This window comes from Mauremys mutica, chromosome 4 (assembly GCF_020497125.1).
Source record: "Mauremys mutica isolate MM-2020 ecotype Southern chromosome 4, ASM2049712v1, whole genome shotgun sequence".
Taxonomy (NCBI): Eukaryota; Metazoa; Chordata; order Testudines; family Geoemydidae; genus Mauremys; species Mauremys mutica.
Window position 1 is genome coordinate 42,010,224 of NC_059075.1, and position 19,573 is coordinate 42,029,796.

The 19,573-nt window shown below is 44.5% G+C and overlaps 1 protein-coding gene across 17 annotated transcripts in view; it reads right to left on the bottom strand.

The window, feature by feature from the left end:
• Positions 1–19,573, bottom strand: part of GPATCH2L (G-patch domain containing 2 like) — a 99,114-nt gene that overhangs the window by 15,046 nt on the left and 64,495 nt on the right. For 6 of the 17 annotated variants that reach the window (XM_045014312.1, XM_045014314.1, XM_045014306.1 and 3 more), the window contains exons 2-8: positions 17,750–18,420; positions 12,231–12,295; positions 9,345–9,521; positions 8,674–8,753; positions 6,295–6,362; positions 5,323–5,377; positions 2,407–2,492 (exon numbers count right to left, since the gene is read on the bottom strand). In XM_045014312.1, the coding sequence (XP_044870247.1) occupies positions 2,407–2,492; positions 5,323–5,377; positions 6,295–6,362; positions 8,674–8,753; positions 9,345–9,521; positions 12,231–12,295; positions 17,750–18,408 (1,190 nt within the window). In that variant the 5' untranslated portion in view covers positions 18,409–18,420. Of the gene's footprint in view, positions 1–2,406; positions 2,493–5,322; positions 5,378–5,434; positions 5,475–6,294; positions 6,363–8,673; positions 8,754–9,344; positions 9,522–12,230; positions 12,296–17,749; positions 18,421–19,573 lie in introns of all 17 variants that reach the window. The other 11 variants (XM_045014310.1, XM_045014313.1, XM_045014309.1 and 8 more) reach the window with 4 other exon arrangements.

The following is a 19,573-nucleotide window of genomic DNA, read 5'->3' on the forward strand; positions in this document are numbered from 1 at the left end:
AAAAGCCACCAGAGGCAAAGAAAACATTTCCACGAGGGAAAAGAGAACAAACTCCACCTGATAACTGTTTCTCTAGCAGATACATTTGCAAAAGGCTTTCCAAAGGCAGCCAGCAATTGTAAAAAAGACAAGAAATTGAACAGAGGGAAGCAGTATGACTTGGCACATAGTGAGCACCAAGCTGAAAGTGGGCATCCAGTACATTTCTACAAAACCGCCAGGACAGGCTAATGACTAACCAGATATCACATGAACTTTAACCTTTCTTCCTACGCCCTGTGTTTTCCCACCGCCATTTGACAAGTAGATAGATAGAAGCCACCTCTGTATGAAGATTATTTGGAGCTTACAAAAATATAAAACAACAACGTCAGCTGGTTCCAAACCTGGAACACTGGGAGATTTTGATAATTAGAGCAGTGGATGAGTAGATTCACAGGACTGTCTGACACTCATGCCAGGATTTACGAAGGCTGTTTATGAACCTTTTTAGTGGCTCTGTAAGGGGTTAAAGGAGAACTTGGCTTTAAAGAGCAACTGTCTGTTGTGGGGACATTTCTATAATGGAGTTTGTGAAAGTGTGCTGGCATTTTTATACTTTTGGCAACACCTTTAGGTAAAGCAAAGCACCTTCCATTAAAGATTTCAGTCTTACCTAGGTACATGGGACTGCGCATGCATTTTCATTTCTATTGCATCTTTCCTCCCAAAGAATTTTTAAGCACTTTCACACTATATACTGGAACCACTTCATCCTCATTGCAGGCCCCTGAAATGCAGGAACCTCTAGAGTGGAGAAAGCACTTGTTTAACAGCACAGGGCAACACACCACCACAGATTAGGAGAAGGGGTAAAGAATGCAACATCTGCTTCAAGCTGCAGAAGAAATTGAGACAGGAGGCAATTAGCAGGGTTAGAGTTTAAAGATTAAAGGGCCAGCACATGAGGTTTATTCTTTGAAACAGGGCAATAGTTTCTGAAGGACAGGACTTAGGATACATGCACACCCATCCATTGGTTACTAAATTATTCATGTAGCAGAAATGAGAAACCTCAATGATCACACTTGCTTCAGAAAACCCTTGTTCCACACGGCCATAACCAGTAGCTTTGGGAGCAGGGCAGGGCTTTCACAGGCCAAGCTAGGTGCCACCAGCTTTTTCCTGATTGGATTTATTAACAGGAGACCGGTTTGTTTTTTATAGGGAGAACAGGGAATGGCTGGTTCCACTTGTAGCATTGGGCATATGCTCAGTGCACTGGAAGGGACTTGCTCTCTGCATTATGTAGAGATGCAGCTCCAAGCTTCATGGTGGAGTTTACAGGGTTGCAAGGCAAACGTGAAGGCAAGAAACATTGAGAGGAGCAGGTTTGCTGGTTGGTATTCTCTTGGATTCTTTTTACTTTCATCCTGCCACTGCTCCTCCAGCTGCTGTGTCCTATGCAGAAGTCACAGACCTGCATGCATGACATCATGGTGCGACATCACGAATTCCCTGCAGAAGTCAGCGGAAGGAGAGGCTAAGCTGGGAAGATGCCAAGCCTTCATTTAGACAAATAACCCTAGTACATTTTTCATGCCCTATTTACTAATTAACAAGTGAAAGGAAACTGAAGCTTTAAGTATGGAGAGCTCCTTCAGAATAAATCTGTCTTTAAGAACATAAGTAGAGTTCCCTTCCTGGCCAGGCTTCATCCACACACAGTAAGAAGGGTGCAAAGGTGCATTACACTTTGACAGCAACAATTGCTGGAGTGACCTCTGTGAGGTCAGCATTTCAATCAGATTTAATAGTGGCCAGCAGAAGGCACTTGTACAACACATGACCTTTCCCCCTCAAACCAAACAATGTCAACTCAAACATGCCTGAACTCTTGGTCATTCCTGACCTAAGTTTCTCACCGTAATGCCACAGCATAGAGATATCATCAGTAACAAAGTCATCTCAGTTTATCTACCGCCAAGTCTGTTATCGGTTCAGGACACCCACTTCAGATACGGGGATCTTAGGGTTCCTCAGTAATGCACATTAGCCTACCACCACCTTCTTTGCAGTTTGGTTTCCAATTCTAATAATAGGCAACGATATGGCCATCTATATCTTCACATGATCTACAGCAACCCACCAGCTTGGTATTACTGGGCACTGTGTGGCAGAGGTCCAGTCTGTATTTCAAACCCAGACCATTGTTCTGTCCCCAGCACCTTATTGCTCACTACTCTGCATGCACACTGGCAACTGAGTGGAGACCAAACTCACTGCATGTGTACACTTTATCAGGATTGAAACCCAGGTTTCCAAGAGTATTAACCCACAGGCTTATTAGTACTGAATGAACCAGAAATGTACCAAAGGAAGGGAAACAAGACAATCCTCATAACAGGAGCAAAGCAGGGGGATTACCTGGCAGTGCAGTGTGCTGGTGAGCATCTTCTGTGGGAGGCATCAGCAAGAACATCCAGAGAGTACAAAGGAGATAACGGATTGAACTGGAAAGTCCAAGAGAGATTATTTAAGCAGTGTTTAAAGGAACAATTTCCAGATGCAGCAGCTCAAATCCACTTCCACATCAGCTCACGCAGTATTCAGAGCCTCTCCAACACACCATCAAATAATGGGGGCAAGTGATATCTGATTCTGTCCCTTCCACTACCCTCTTTCAAGGCAACAACCCTGCAGAGGAGTTGCTCCTTCTACTCAGCACACAAGCATCAGGGTAAACAAGAGCATATTCAGAGAGCCCTGTATGGGACTGCTGCACTCCATGATGAGAGTCCACCTCCCCCAGGGAAAGCTTCCTGCCTATGCCCTTGGGTCTAAGGATAAAAGTTACTTCCATAAATACAAGATGCCAGTAAAACTCCTCCTCATGTTGGACACTTGGATCAATGGAGCAGATTCATTACCAGAAGACTAACCATGCTCCCGAAAGCTCAATTTCAAGTCTCAATTCAAAGAGAACCCCCCATTGCTTCCACAGCAAAGGGACTAGCTGAATGAGAGACCCCTTCTCCCAGTTAGCAAGGTCTCTCACATCAGGGACTTTTTTTAAGCCAATTTCAGAGAAAGAGGGACGTTCATCCCCCTCCTTCTGGTCTTTAGACTAGTCGAAGATCTGTCACACTGCAGACACTGGAAGAGCCTAGGAGCCATCAACCCTATTAAGGGCAGTTTATCTTGAAGGACAGAAAAAGAATAAAAAGATTTCCAGGGTTAAGAGAGGGGTAGAAATTGAACAGTCACTAATCAACCACATGATGACATGGTAAAACATTTACTCAATTTGGAAACAGACTGCAGAATTCATCCTTCTAGCTGCCCTCTGGATGCCTGCATTAACCTCCCAAGTGACCACATGCATCATCATCCTCTCCTCCTGTTTGTTCTCAACTTAGACTAGAAGCTCTTCAGAGCAGGGAATCCATTTTTGTGTGTGTTATAAAATGCTAGATACATCTCCGATACTCTATCCTAAAATAAGGAGAGAGAACTTACCTTGCACAGTAACTGGAGTTCTGTGAAGTGTATCCCCCTATGGGTGTCCACAGAAGATGTGAATGTGCCTTCAATAGGAGATTTTTGGCAGCAGTGCCTGTTTGGTCCGGGCATGTGCCCTAATTATCGTAATGGCTCATACCAAGGGCATACAAGTCTGTGACAAACAAACTGCCGTCAGTTCCTTCTCTACTGCAAAGTCTCACAAAGATGCCAAAGCAAAGAGGAAGAAGGGTGGGTAATGGAGCACCAAGAGGGGAACACATCTTCAACAACTCCAGTTACTTTACAAAGCAAGTAACCTCTTCTTCGAGTTGTGTCCCTATGGTGGCTCCACTTAACGTATCTCCCGAGCAGTACCCTCTGAAGGAGAGGAGAGCTTTGGAACCCAGTCTAGAACTGTTTGCAGAACTGCAGAACCAAAGGCAGCATCTTTCTTTGAGGTATGCACTAAAGCATGGTGTCTTGAGAAGATGTGAACTGAAGCCCAGGTAGCAGCAATGCATATTTCTGGTATAGGAACTGGAGGTGGTTCATCTGTCACAGACCTATATACCCTCAGTACAGGGCTTGAGGATAGCTAGGGTGCATGTATGGATCGAACAGGCATTGCTGTCAAACATCTCCAATCAAAGGCAAGTGCAGCGCATGTGCATCTCAAGTGGAGCACCCACAGGGACATTTTTCAAAGAACTGGGCACTCATACTTTTAAGAAATGATAAATTAATAATCCTTCAGCTATGAAAGGACCCTGGTTATAAACACCACTCAGGAATCCAGAGCTCAATGACACCTTTTATAAACAAAGGGCTTGATACAGGCTGAAGAGATGCTATAATCTCTGAAACATCAATTATCAGACAGATTCTCCTTTAAATGGACCATTATTCTATTGTCAGACAAACATTATAACGGTATTGTGGGGAGGAACCTCCAGTGACCCCTTGTAGCTATTTAAGTTCATCATAAGAAGAGCATTTCCTGTGGCTCTCTCAAGGTCTACACAGTCAATCTTCACTCTGACACTCAGAGCATTACATATTTTGAATGTTAGAGAGCTGTTCTAACAGGCAGGGGACTCTATGGCCTCAAAAGTAGATCTACTGCCCTGGAGACATGAAGTGCTCACTCAGAGCCACATGAGACAGTAAAAACTGAAACCCAATTTCAAAAACAAGGTGCATTCAACATCAGTGTTTGTGAAACAAAATAAGCATCTGACCACTGAACAGAAGGAGACACTATTGCTGTGAGGAACCAGACAGTACTGGTGCGCCTGAGGAAGAGGCCCATTGCCTTGGCAAAGTCACAGAGATTGGGCTCTTCTGCTTTGACTAGATGAGCCAATTGTCACTGAATCTGATCTAGATAACACACTTATTGGAGAAGACTTGACAGTGTGCACTTACGTAGGGGTGATGGAAAGCAGAGGGGGTGACTATTCTCCCTCCCCATCACTTTCCAGTACTTCCCTGGTCTGGTTGCTATTTAACTACAATCAGGCCAACAGCTTTTCTTCCTCTGCAGGATCACCAGGAAAAAGCATAACCCAAAATGGATGGATGTGAAGGATTTAAAAGGAGAAAAAGTCCCATTCATGGGGTTTGCAGAGAATTCTGTAAGGCCAGAGTTCCTACAGCCAAGAAGACCCTCCCTCCAGCTCATTGTCACAGAGGAAGTTAAACAACCAGACGGACAGAGGGAGATTTCAGAAGACTGGGGTCCTAGGGAGCTACTCGGTACCAACAGCCCATATGATCTCTGGCATGCGGGATGATGTCCAGAAGATGTCAGAGTGAGATGAAGGGCTGGGGCTGCCTTACCTCATGTGCACAGGCCACAATGTGGTGGAAATCGGAAGCCAGCACTTTGTTCTTTCTAGAAAGAAGGAAACCAAGTGAGAAAATAAAAAAGGGCAGAGCAGAGCCATCTTACCTGGTTGCGGTCTCTCTTCCCCATCGATGGTAACCAGAAACTGGAGGGAGGAAAGATGGAATGGGAGACAGAGAAAGGAAGGAGCAAGAGGGGGCAGGAGGGTGAGGGGGAATAGAGAGAAGGGGAGAAAAAAACAGAGATGGAGAAAAAAAGGAGAGAGATTAAACATTGACAGGACTCATACTAAAAATGACAAGTTTTAGACACAGGGAGCCAAGGAGGCAGGACATGAATCTGGATGCCGATAGCCGGTGAAGACAGGATTCACTGCAGCCTGATCAGGAAAAGCCACCCTACCTGTCAAACCACCACAGTGGCAGTTCCGGGGAAACCCACCCTGATCACTCATGGTACTGGTTATGATTAGGAGGAGGAGTTGGGAGGGAAATGCAGAACATTGCATCTGCGGAGAAGGCAAACTGGCTGCTGTCCTGTCAGCATCATTTCTGCTGCCCAGCTCTGTTCCCATGGTGCTCCTCCACACACAGTGCTACTCATTAAAGAGATTCGAGGACAGAGGGTCCTCTAAGGCTGTGTTGGGAACTGATGGATTTGAGAAGTGCATGTGGTAAAGGAGGGAGAAGGAGGAAGGTTCGATGTAATTAAAGGGATAGCATGCCATAGCCATACATTGGGGCAGACCCATAATGGGGGGATATGAACAAATGCAAATAGGACAGAAGGGAGGAACAAGTCAGTTTTGGACCCAACTATCTCCCATCTCACAGGTTATTTTGTTCTCACTCCGTCCAGTCCCAGTGAGCAGATGGAAAGGTGTAGTCTCAATGTATTGCACAGTTCACCCTCCCCTTCACCTACTCAAAGTGCTAGACCATAATCAGTAGCATATAGGTCCTTACTCTTTTTGACGTGGGTCACTAATGATGTGACCCATCCTCTCACTGCCCAGAGTGCTCAAGCTGGTCTCCTGAAACATAAAAATAGGCAAAAGCTTCATCTGAGACATTCCCCCTCCTTCTCCAAGAAGCAGACAGCACAGATACCACAAGGTCCTGTTTTCCCAGAGTAACCTCTCTGACCCTGACAATGAGGACTGTGAATCCCCTCAGGGACACAAGGCTCCTATAAGCAGTTACTCCAGGCTGCTGGGTGAGGTGGGCAGGAGACTAAGCTCGGGCAGCAAGGAGTTCCTACAGTTCCTACTAAGTGGAACCATCAGCTCTTCTTTCTCATGAAACTGAACCTTCCTCCTTCTCCCTCCTTTACAACATGCACTGCACACACACAAAAAACCGTGGGGGGGGGGCGGGGAAGGGAATGGGAAGGGGAATTTCACCAGCACAGAGAAGGGAACTGAAGGGCTCCGCGTGGGAGCTTGGACTGTCCGAAAGCAGCCGATTCAGTAAAAACCCCTGCAGCAGTTGAGTAAAAGCACATTCCAGGAGGGAGGAACTGCTTTGGGAGCTTGGTTCTCATCAAAGCACATGTTTGTTGCCTGTACACATTCACACAGGAGGCTCTAAATATCAGGCTGTTCATCTTCACATAGCAATTGGCCATAAAAAAGTCACTGTGGGGGGAGGGGTGGGGAAAGAAGTGTATGTCAGGCTCCAGATATGAGGGGAGAAGGCTTCACAGGCCAGACTCTCCAGAGCTTATGCCAAACTGCCTGGGCACAAATGAACATGAGGTTTAGGGGAGGCAGCGGCGGTAGCAGAGGTGAACAAAGATGAGCTATTTGTTACAGCAGGAAAATTATTAACTTAAAGTGCCGTAATGTTTAAATTTACGGTTTATTACTGTGTAAACTACAAGCCGTACTTTGAGTAATTAGCAGCTCGCTGGTGGGGAGCGCTGAATGAAACTCATTATTTATGATTACAATTTGGGGGGGGGGAAGGGGAGCAGTGACCTCCGCTGGAAATGACAAAGATCCCTTTAAGGTGATGAAGATGAATTAAACAAGTAAATATTATCCTTCTCATTTGGGATCGTTAGAGGAGCCTCCAACAGGCACAGGCCCTTGCAGTTGGCCTGAAGAAAGCAGATTTCACATCAGCTGAGGGCTCTTATTTTAAATACTGGCTCAACTAAAGGTGAATGGGCTGAAGAAGGGAAGAACAGGAGCTCTTGAATGTGACTAATAGAGAAGGGAGAGGAACTGCACCCCTGACACACACACCCCAAACTCTGAATCATTGGAGGCACTGTCCTCACAAAGTGGGAGGGCTTCCTCTCTGCAGCTGAAAGGTCTTATCCTTTCCCAATCCTTAGGCAGGAGGCTGGCAGGGAAACTGGACCTTCACCAGTGAATATAAACCAGAGTCTCCAAGAACGCAGAGTAAGTCCCACCAATAAACACCCAATCCCTCACCTTCCTTTATCCCCAAAAGCCTCCTTACTCCATCATGGCTGATAGCTCCGCTCTCCGCCCCCCGCCCCATCATCCCAACATTGACATGGCTTTCCTCTTTCCCACCACATGCAGGCTTGTGGTAAATCCTGTCTCTCCTTTTGTAACAGATATAAGATATGTTCTTTTCTCTCTATGCCAAACTGCTGTAATCCTGGCCAAGGGTTCTGGTCATTTCTTGCATTCATTAGTGGAACCTTCTCCCTGACCTCCTGTCCTTTCAGCCATCCAAAATGATGCAGCTAAAATCATCACTCTCTGGTGCCAATCAGACCGTGTTGCTTCTCTATTCAAAACTCTGGCTTCTCTTCACCTTCAACATCAAGTTTAAGCTCCCAGTCTTTGCCTCCCTGGGTCTGAACCTGCACAGCTCTCCCAGATGGGGGGAGGGATAGCTCAGTGGTTTGAGCATTGGCCTGCTAAACCCAGGATTGTGAGTTCAATCCTTGAGGGAGCCACTTAGGGATCTGGGGCAAAATCAGTACTTGGTCCTGCTAGTGAAGGCAGGGGGCAGGACTCGATGACCTTTCAAGGTCCCATCCAGTTCTAGGAGCTAGGATATCTCCATTAATTTACTTATTTAAGATACATCAATGCTGTCACTTCCCCCTATGCTCGGCCAAGCTTCCTGCCATATAGCTCCCTCTGTATTCACCCTCCATCTTACCACTTTCTTTGGCTGCTTGTCTATAGAGTCTTAACAGCCGGCTGAAAACCAAATAGTTATTTTTCAAAGCAAGTAGTATGTGACAGACCACCACACAGGGTCCTTCTGCACAAAATAATCCACCTGCTGCCTTAGAGCAGCAGCTCCGAACTGATCAGCAGAGCAGACACAGAATTACCCTCTTGGAAGAGGCAATACCTTGCCAATGAGTCTCCTACGTCCCTTTCTGAGACAGCGGGCAGCAGCTCCTGGAAGGCGGTTCAGACGAGCATGAAACCCTGAAAACCAAGAAAAGGAAAAGGCTGAGCACTGAAGGCAGAAGGCTGCTCCTGGCAATACAGTGTTGAGAGGCCTTGTGCTCCAGTGCCTAGAAGAGTATGGAATTCAGAGTCATGAGAACTGGGTTTTATACTCTGCTCTGTGTGATCTTGGACAAGTCAGAACCTTGGTGCCTCAGTTTCTCCATAAGAAGACTTACCCAAGAGCTACAGATAAAAATCTATACATTATAAAAGGGAGACTGAAGAACTTAGGCAGCTGAAATGAAGGATGACACCATTTCATAGTGTTCTCTTTTGGCTGGTGCAGACATCTTTAATCTAGACTTCTTGTTTGCTTTATAGATAACAGCAAACACAATATCAAAATTCCATTTACTGTAGAGGTACATGCAGAGTGTCCACATCACACAAGTCTAAAGATAGAGCACAACAAAATAATCCAAAGCAAGCATATTTTAAAAATCTATAAACAGGTCAACTTTAATATCAACTTAAGTGGAGCATCTCTGTGAATGAAATCTGCTCTCTCTGCCATTTAAAGGTTCACAAACACACTTCTGAACCCATCCCATTCCCTGTGGAGCTCACCCCTTTGAGCAGGCCGGGAGGGCAATAGGAACGTAGAGTCAGAGAGTTTTTCCAGGCCAGAGTCCATTCGCTCCACCTCAGACCGGTGATCAGCTCCCCACTTGGGCAGTAGGTTGGGGACGGTGAATCCTGGGACACACTCTCCCTCATAGAACCAATCACTCTGCTCATCGTCCCCTAGAGAAGCAGCACAGAGTTAATCCAACATCCCCGCTGAGTGACCATCAAAATGTTACATATTCCACATAAAAAACCTACCTAAGTCACGTAAAGACTCTTTGGGAGTTACTCCTACATTTAATAGCAGTTTTATGTTAAGTTTCGTTGATAGTACTATAGTTATGGGGTTTCAACAAGTGCTCCAATTATTCTTGTGCTCAGTCTACAGTGGCATAAGCAGCATTTCCCACAGAACGTAGCATCACCCAGCATGAAGGCCTCTTTGCTGGGTGGGTCCTCTTTACTGACGTGTTTAGGAGGCTGAGGCAGCTTTATTGCTCTATTGTGGCAGTGTCTCTCTGACATTATTTCAGTGCTGTGTGGTGTCTGAGTACAGGTACAGCTCTTTCTCCAATGTAATTATTGCAGGGGAGGTGGAAGTGTAGTGGCTTGGCAAAAGCATTATGGCTACTACAAAGAAGCCCTCAAAATTGGGGGGCGGGAGGGAAGAGGAGCAAATGCTGCACATGCTACCAACCTGTACATCAGGAAGAATGAGCCACACTCAGAGAAAGAGCCGCTTCAAGGAAAAGCACATCACTCCATTAGGAATGGCTGGTGGCTTAGAGCACAGAAAGGGTCAATGAGTATTAATTGTGCCATACATCTGGCTCTATGAAAACTCCTCAGGACCTGTCAAGACCACAACCCACTCATGCCTGGGATAGCAACAACTAACCACCTCAAAAGTCTCCAAAAAGCAGAGCCAGTGCAATTAACACAGCTGTGTCCTGGTAACTGAACTACACTAGGCAATATTCTGTTAAAGCTGCCTGGTTAGAATTCTCCTTGGGAAAGTAACAGGTGAGTAGGCTGAGAAAAAGCAGGCAGCTGCATGCAGCACTGGCATCAGACCTCACCCTGAGACAATAATCCAGTTCTACATCCACTCTGAAAACCAATCATTAGACAAATGAAGCAAGCAGCCCCGATCACATCAGCAGTCCCCGAAACTACCCACAACAACAGGCAAGTGCCTGGAATCAGGATAATTCATTTAGACATTTACTCTTATATATATTTGATACATACACTCTAGACAGAGGCTTCAGAAGTGTTAAAAAATTAAATAGGGACTGTTCCCCTAAACACTGGAAAACAGATAATGTGTATAAACATGTCAGCTACTCTGGACACTAGAGCATAAGCTCAGTAACTCATATGTCAAGCAATTTCCTTCAAAGTCACTTGCTACATTAGACAGACAATAAAGATCAGCATCCACTGCTCCTACAGTGCCTTTCACCCTGAAAGATCCCAAAGCATTTTATAAACTTATGTTCAAACTATACATAGGGACCACTCCTCCGCCAATGAAATGCATCTGCTGCTGGGATGGAAAATACCAACTGTTCCAATAACATAATAGTTAAAGGACAAAAAGGGAAGAAACCTGTATCCAGTTGAAACTACATGGGAAATTTAGTGAAGCAGAATGTAATTAACTAAGTTGGGATTGGGCCAGAACATTAAGTTTAAAGGTGACTTGCAAAGGAAAACAATTGGGCTTGTGCCCTTTCTTTTGCTTCTTTATGATTGATAAAGAAACTTTGGAAGGAGTGTGTCCAAAAAGGGTATTTTTTCCTTGCTTGTTTTTCACATTAGAGTGTAAACAGCACCTAAACATTTAAGGCTTTGTCTATGGTGGGAAAATGCATCATGTCAGAAAATGTGTTAACATGTTTTAGCTAAAATGATCTCAACCATAAAGTGACAACTAGTGTAGACAGAGACAGTCATGTTGAAAAAAAAAAAAAGTAATTTTTAACGCAACTGTCCCTGTCTACAGTAGGTACTATGCCACATTTGACATATTAGCCAAAACATACTAATTAACATATTTTCTAACATAAAGCATTTTCCCAATGTAAAAACAGCCAAAGACTGGAGAATTAATGAAATTATGACATCACAAGATTTAAGAGGTTGGAACTTGAGCAACAGAGAGAGGAAGGGATTTTTAGTCACTGTTTAAACATTCGTGTATGTTTCTTTGGTTGACATCTATTTAACTCCAGTACCTAATAATAATCTTGGACAAAGAATGTGTATGTTACAAATTCAACACCAACACCAGTTGAAGTGTGAGAGTCCACAAACTTCTGAGAACTGCTTCTCTCCTGCCCAATACATATAATTTGGTTGTCGTACCTCAACCAGGCTTAGTATGTTGCTTGTCATCTTAGATTATGAGCTCTCTGGACCAGTATGTTTCTGTATGGACGGAGTATGACAAGCAGATTGTGGGCACTTTTGCAATATAATATACAAACAATTGACCTCTATTGATAGAGACATCATGGAGTTCTGATGACCTCACTATAACTAAGCTGCAAAGTCTGAGCAGTCGTCCCCAGGAACCCATATATACATATTGCCTTATATCACACTTTCCAGTATTTGGATTTTATACATTTGATAAATATCACAGCATTTCCATAAGAAAAGCATGATTTTTACTGAAATCACATGGAACACCTTTGTGATCTGAGCCAATTCCTCTGACTCCTAGCTCTTTCCCCAGCCACTATCCTTCCTCCGCACATCCTGATCCCCTAAAATCTCTAGTCCTGCACTGCCTTGAATTTGCATTTGCAAGCATTTACAAGCATAGCAAAAGAGAAATTCCCAAATTGCACCAGAGGGAAATCATGAGACAGTAGTTACCTTGACGGCCTTCGTCATTGGTGAAGAGGCCAGTGTCACTGCTGCTGCATACACTGCTGGTTTCACTGCAAAGAACAAACACAGTTAACCGCTAAAAGGTATGCAGTAATCTTTTACATTTTGCCAGTGCCCTTCATCCCAAAAGGACCTGAAAGTGCTTTATATACCATACAAAATGGGAATCAATTCATCACTGACACATGACTGCCTCTGGCATGGAACATGACAGCTGTCTAACAGCTCACTATAACATTATGCAGTTTAGGAAGAATCCTGTATCTCGTTAAAAAAAGGAAATTTTAGGTTATCAGAACATAATCATCAAAAATAGGATTAGGCCAGGACACCAAGGCTAACAATCATATTTATGACACTCTCTGCAGATATCCCCTTCTCTGGTAACAACCAGGCAACAGAAATTAAGCTAAATGCTCCCTTCGTGGGTCACCCGATGGCCACTGACAATTGTACCACAACTTTTTCTTTTTAGACTCCCATTTTCCAACATAAATGGAACATAAATGTTTTCTCTTCAATGCCTTCTCCTCTCTTTGGCTGGATAAGAGACTGTAAGGGTCTACACTTCAAGCACTACAGCAGCACAGCTGTGCCACTGTAGCATAGACACTACAGCAACAGAAGGGTTTTTTTGGTTGTTGTAAGTTCACCTCCTCGAGAGGCACTACACCTAGGTTAATGGAAGAATTCTTCCCTCAGCCTACCTGCATCTACAGTAGCGACTAGGTTGACCTAATTACATCACACATCATTCATCCAAATAAACTAGTACTACATAGCCTGCTGCTGTAGGTAACCACGAGTTACACTGAGTTTTAAACTTGGCCACTGCAGCTGCTCCAGAAGACAGTTTACCAAGGAATTTATTTGGAAAATAATCTGAGTAGAAAACTGCTAACTGTCTGTAAAAAGTTTTGAAAAGGTTGAACATTGTGCTGTCAGTCCTACGTATTTGATGGTTTGATGCTAGGATTTTCTTTTCTAGGACATATTATCCAATACCTCCATTGTTCTGAGATCTCTCAGCAAAAGCAAATCCCTTCCACCCCGCATATGGGTTACAGGGCCTTACGGGAGAAGTGAATGTTAGCTGTAACTTAGCATCTGAAACAATCTCAACAGTGTGGTTATATAAAATCCTCATATACCCTGGAAAAGCAACATCACACAGCATGGTGTGTGGTTATACCAGCCACAAATATCCTCAGGAAACTTTATGGGACACAAGGCAAAGGGACAGTGAGTGTCACCCCATCCACAATTAACTGTAAGTACTCACTAAAACCACATGCTGTGAAGCATATTATTGCTTTTTTAAAAACATGTTCTGTAAACTAGCTAAGACAATCCATTACACTGGATACCTGGAAGTCTGAACCTTCATCAATGCATTAGAGTCCATTTTTCCATTGGTAGTTTTAAATATACAGATGGAAGAGGTTGCAAGTCCCTCCCACATTCTAGCATGCAACTTAACACCAAGTTCTAAGCCAGCCTCTTATGAAGTTTGTGCCATCCATCCCCTAACATGCTGTATAAGAAAGGGACAGTACTTAAAGCATAGGACCAGGAAACATAAAAAAGGAAAAGGATTATTAAACCAAGTTCCTAATCAAATTAACAGCATAGCAGGTGCCTAAAAGTACTGGAAAACCCTGCAGTGACTTATAGATGCATACTACACCCAGCATTCTACCTGCAGTATCAGCACAAAGATTCATGGAAAGATATCCTTACCTATACCCCATTTATATTTCAGGCCTGGAAAACTGAGTATCCTGTACACAAGCCTTTCCTCAGGTCCAGTAAGCACTGATTAATGACCTCCACTTGCAAAGGAGGCTACTTACCTTAACCATGAAATAATGAATGCTATTGATCCGACAAGCTACTGCTATAGAGTGTTATTGATCGCCCAATCTTTGGTTAAAATGGTCCTCATTTAGCAATTTCACTGTCGCAAACACCTGGAGCAAAGCACGCTTATAATTAAATAGTTTGGGGGAGTTAAAGTGAGAGGTGATGGACAGAGATTTCAGCTTTCCGACGTTTATTCCTGCTCCTGAGCTATTGTTTGTGTCAGGAGGGATATTGATTTTCTATAAAAATAAGAAAACAAGAAGCACCAAGGGGCTGCAGAAGGTCAGGCCGGGCTGGAGAAGGAGGGGGAGGCTGAGCACTCTGTCTCTGTCACTTGCCTTCCAGGAGATGGGGATTTTTTCCTTCCTGAGAGATCAGCCTCTAATACATCAGCTGAGCCAGGCTCAGGACTGCCACTAGAGGCAGTCACCAAACCTGCTACTATTTAAAAGGAACTAAACTACAAACTGGGGAGTAACTGGTCATTCTATGAGCCCAGAATACATCAAGATAAAACAAGGGCTCACCTTATCACTGGCTGGTAAACTTAGTACAACATCCAATTTGAAACTGAGCGATACAAAAAGAAGTCTAGTTAGATTTTGCTCTATGTGAAAGATTAGACAGACAATGTGTTATCCATGAACTTGAGGTAGCACGTGTTACTCAAGGATGTTCTCAGCCAGCACTTGGACTATTCTGGTTTGATCTGCCCTATGTAATCACATTAAGCAGACAATTCAGACAGCATACATCTAAGACAAATGAGATAGACATTCAGGGCCTCCATTTATAGTTTGTCAGTTCCCCATTGTGTGGAAGAGCTCCAAAACATTAAAAGGGGAACTTGGTGGAGAGGTTTTACCTAAGACGTTTACTAGTCATCACCATTGTATTGGTAGCCAAAAATCTCAAATATCTCCTAAAATTAATCCATTTGTTTCTCTCACTCTTGGTTTCCCCTTCCTTTTGGGCATCGGGTTTTGATTCCCCTCTCATACCACTCTTAGATCAGTCATTTGCTCCCTCACCATGTTCCTACGTATATTTCCTTTCCCCCCTTCATTTCAGTCTCCATCTCCCCCACTTTTATGTGGGATGTTGCCTATTCCATTATCTGTGCGTGTGGGAGGATATTCTAAAATTCTTCATCCCCCCACATCCCACTCTGAAGACATGATATGGTAACAAAGCTTTCTCCAGTATAAAACTGAATATAGCCCCACCGGTAATCCATCAAAGCTGCTTCCTCATTAAGGTCCTGATCCAAAGCTTATTAAGTCAACGGGAGTCTTTCCATTGAATTCAATGCACTTTGGATCAGAGCATAAGCAAAGGAATGTGATGCAAGTGCTGAGTGTTCTATCTCCACAGAGAGGCTAGCTCCTGCTAATCCAGGAGGAAGGAGGGTGTGGGAAACGTCACTGCTGAATGATACAAGACATTTGTTCCCCTAGTGGCTAAGTGTGCTACTTTTGCAGTACTCGCAATCTGTTGACAGAAGTGAGAAACCCAATTCAATCCCAAACTGATGTACCACAGCCACTAGAACACTCATGCTGCTTCCTGGCCCCACTTGCTTTGTCAATCACCTTTCCTCTTGCCTGTTTATGGCTATACTCATGACCATTTTCTCTTCTCCCTGTCCAGTTTTCACACGTTCCTCAGGATATGCCCTTGCTGCAGCTGTACAAAGCACTTCAGTGGTATCAGACGGAGCATCTACAGCAGAGTGCAAGTGATGTACACATACCAAGTTTCACTCTGCTGTTTCTAGTAGGGAAGCACTGTATTTAGTGCAGGAGAGGCAAAGGCATGATCCCACACTGCTGCCAGGAGCATTCTACAGGGAGAAGTAATGCACATGTATTCTCCCTCTAACTCCACTCCCCTCAACAAGCCACATCCCAGACCATACATGTGGAGGTGAGATGGTCAAACCATTTGACCTCCGGATTTTCAAAGAGAATCCGAAGGATTTGGCAGCAGATGGCAAGTGTCATTTGATGCAAACATATGCACAATAAGCCCTGGTCTGCATTACAGAGTTAGGTCAATGCAAGGCAGCTTACATCGACCTAACTCTGTAAGCATCTACACTAAAATGTAGCTCCCATGGATGTAACTCACCAACTACTCCAGCTTAGGGCTTGTCTACATTTACAATTTATAGAGTCGTTACTTGCTGGCTCAGGGGTGTGAAAAGTCACCCCCTTGAGTGCAGCAAGTCTGAGCACTTTAAAGCACTAGTGTAGACAGGCTCCCAGTGCTGGGAGCCATGCTCAGAGCTAATCCCCTCGTGGAGGTGAATTACCAGGAGTGCTGGGAGAGCTCTCCCCCAGCACTCGGACACGACCACACACGCACCTCAAAGCACTGCTGCGGGAGTGTTCCCAGAAGTTTCCAGTGTAGACATACCCTTAATAACTCCACCTCTGTGAGAGGTGTAGTGCTTACATTGATTTATTTAGGTCGACGCAGCATCAGTGTAGATACTGTGTTGCTTACATCGACTGTTGCTAATTTTCAGAAGCTGCCCCACAATGACAGTTAAATCGGTACAAGCACTCCTGGTAAAGATGCGCACCGCTGACACGAGGAGCATAGTATGGACATACAAAAGCAATTTAATTAATGCAGTGGCTGTATGTCATGGTAACGTGGGTCAACATAATTTTGTAGTGTAGACATACCCTAATTAGTCTAAGGGAAAGAAACCAACTGAGGGAAAACAAAACAATCACCCAGCGCATTCCTCAGGTGATGGACCAAAACAAAGCTGTGTGTTTGCTTTCTCAATGGCTGGCACAGAAAAGGCTGGATGAAAGCCAGTTGGTTTAAGTTCAACTGAACATGATGGAAGAGATACTGATTGGTGTAGAAAGTACCTCGAGGAGGCTAGCAATATCTATTACTGCTCCATCAAGTGAGGGAATCTATCTGCCCATTGTCATGGATGTACATTCTCAGGGTGCTACTCAATATTTCCTCTCCAGTACTACTAGATAAAAATATCTTTTCCCATCTTTAGATGTCAAAAAAAGCATCCTCTCTTCAGTAAGAAAGGCCTCACCTTGATCTATGCCTTTGTTACAACTACACTAGACAACTAACATGCACTAACTTGTAAACAGAACAATGTTTTGATCAAGGTACATATAGTCACTGGTCACTACAGGAAATTTGTTCTGTTTTCCTTTCTTGTTTCTCATAAACCCTTGGAAACATGAAACTGAAATCAGTCTCATCCCTCACTCACAGACTTGTCAACCTGGTTTTACCTGCAAAGACTAGAGCTACTAGCATGCTGGTTGTCACTGTGAAGACAGAGACAACAGACTTCCCATTGGAGCTACAAGTGCACCGGTTTGTTACGAGTACAACATACACGTCACTACTGGGTCACGAGGACAACATGCACATTGATTTAGCACCACAGGATTGCTTGCAAGGACTGCAGGCAAGGACTTGCACCTTGTGAAAGGTTTGGGGATTTTTTCTTCTTGTATCTTTAAGGGAAAAGTAGCCATTTTTTTTTTAAAGAGGGAACTGCCTAGAGCAGGGCACAGTCTTTGCAAGCAGCTGTAAAGGAATTTGATAATCTGATTGTGGTAGGGGAAGGAAAGGCCTGGAGAGCTCACCATTCAGACATGTTTTCATCAGAACCCTGTTTTTGTTCATCCGCTTCACACTCCATCCTCTCCTTCCTCCCACCTTTACTGAGGAAGGGCCTGTTCTCTGCTGTCTCACACAGGCCATGGCTGGATGAAGTCCAAGGGGCATTCTCCTTCCAACGTGACAGACGCTGCTTCTTGGCTGACTTGAACCTATAGCCCCTCTCATAGTTCCACTCCGACACCTTGAGTTTCTGCTGGAGGCTAGCAGCTACCTCTGAGGTCACACGTTTCACCTTCCGGCGGCGCCTGAGGGGTCGGCAGGGTCCATTTTCTGTGAAGGAGTCCGACTCATGCCAAGAATGCTGCTTGCTCTTTAGGGTGGCACTCAGAGCAGGGTGGCGTTTGGCCACAGCCATGTCATCTGAGTCACTGAAGTTGGCAGTCAACACCTCACGACAGTCCTTCATGGCTTCATCCAGGCTTGATTCTGAAGCCTCGCTGTAGCAGCAGGCATGCTCTGTCTGGTGCGTGAAGTCTGAGCGCCGCTTACGACCCCTCCTCTTGCGAAGCTGCCGTCGCTGCTGCCGTGGGCTCAGGGCCATCTCTTCCCACAGCTCATCCAGCTTGTTTTGTTCTGAGGTCTGCTCCAAGGCCGAGGCCAAGTCATGCACCAGCTCATCCATGGGAAAGGTCTACTAAACACGAAAACAAACAATTAGCACCAGCCACTAATGTCACTAGATCAGCATAAACAGCACATCACTAGATCAGCATAAACTAGAGCCTTCTTCACACCAGCAACTTGGTTAGACACTCACCTTGGACCTGCCCAATAGGACTAATGCAGACAAACTGTTCTTCTTGTGCTACAGCTCAGTCTTCCCTTTAAAATTAGGGCTACCACTTCCCCTTCCCAGCCAAGAGCGTCTCATACTATAGCAATTAGAGACAAGTTTATGCCTGACATGGACATGAGATTGCATTTTCTTCCTTGAAGCACTATATCACAGTATCCAGCCTAAAAGTGAAATGGCCTGCATTCAGAACACCATGTGATGTCATACCATCAGCTCTTATAAGCAAAAAACAGGATTGGGCCTGCTCAGTACATGGATTGGAGACCTCTACCAGTCACGTAGGGACTGAGTGACTTAATAGGTGGCACACTTGGGTCAGACCAATGGCACAATGGGCATTACAGACTCTATGCTGCATGAGGGTCAGTCTTTCCAAAGAGGAATAAAGCTTAAGTCTCATTCTAATGCAGTCACGAAGATTCCATGATGCTTCCCCCCACCACTCCTCTTTTTTTTTTTTTTTGAGGTGGGGGAAATCAGGCATTAACTCCTGGAGTACTGATCAAATTTCAGTCTGTGTAATTATAGTCTAGTTTGTTACATCTCCTCAGCCATTGCAGTTCTTTATGGGATTGTTCTTCATCTCTCATCCAAAACTGTTGTGTAGTGTTGCTGTGCACTATCAAACAGCTGTGGTTTCCCACCCCACAAATGACTGCTCCCTCGATATACAGTGTGTCTTTAATCTAATGCACTTTGGAGTAAGATACTACAAAAACAAGATCCTGTTATTACACAATAAATCCACTCCTACTAAGATTCTGACACTTTCTAATCAGAGAAACAAACTGAACCCACAACACAGAAAACTGAAAACACTTTATGGGAATATTTACAATAGATTTGTGTACACCGGGGTAGAGTTGCCTCAGGAAATAGAGGACATTGTGCCTTGCCCTCCGCCAGAGCCCTGATGGGGCCAGGACCTGGGGATTGAGAAGCTTCAGGGAAACACACAGGACAAGCAGGTAAAATCCTCCATCACCCAACC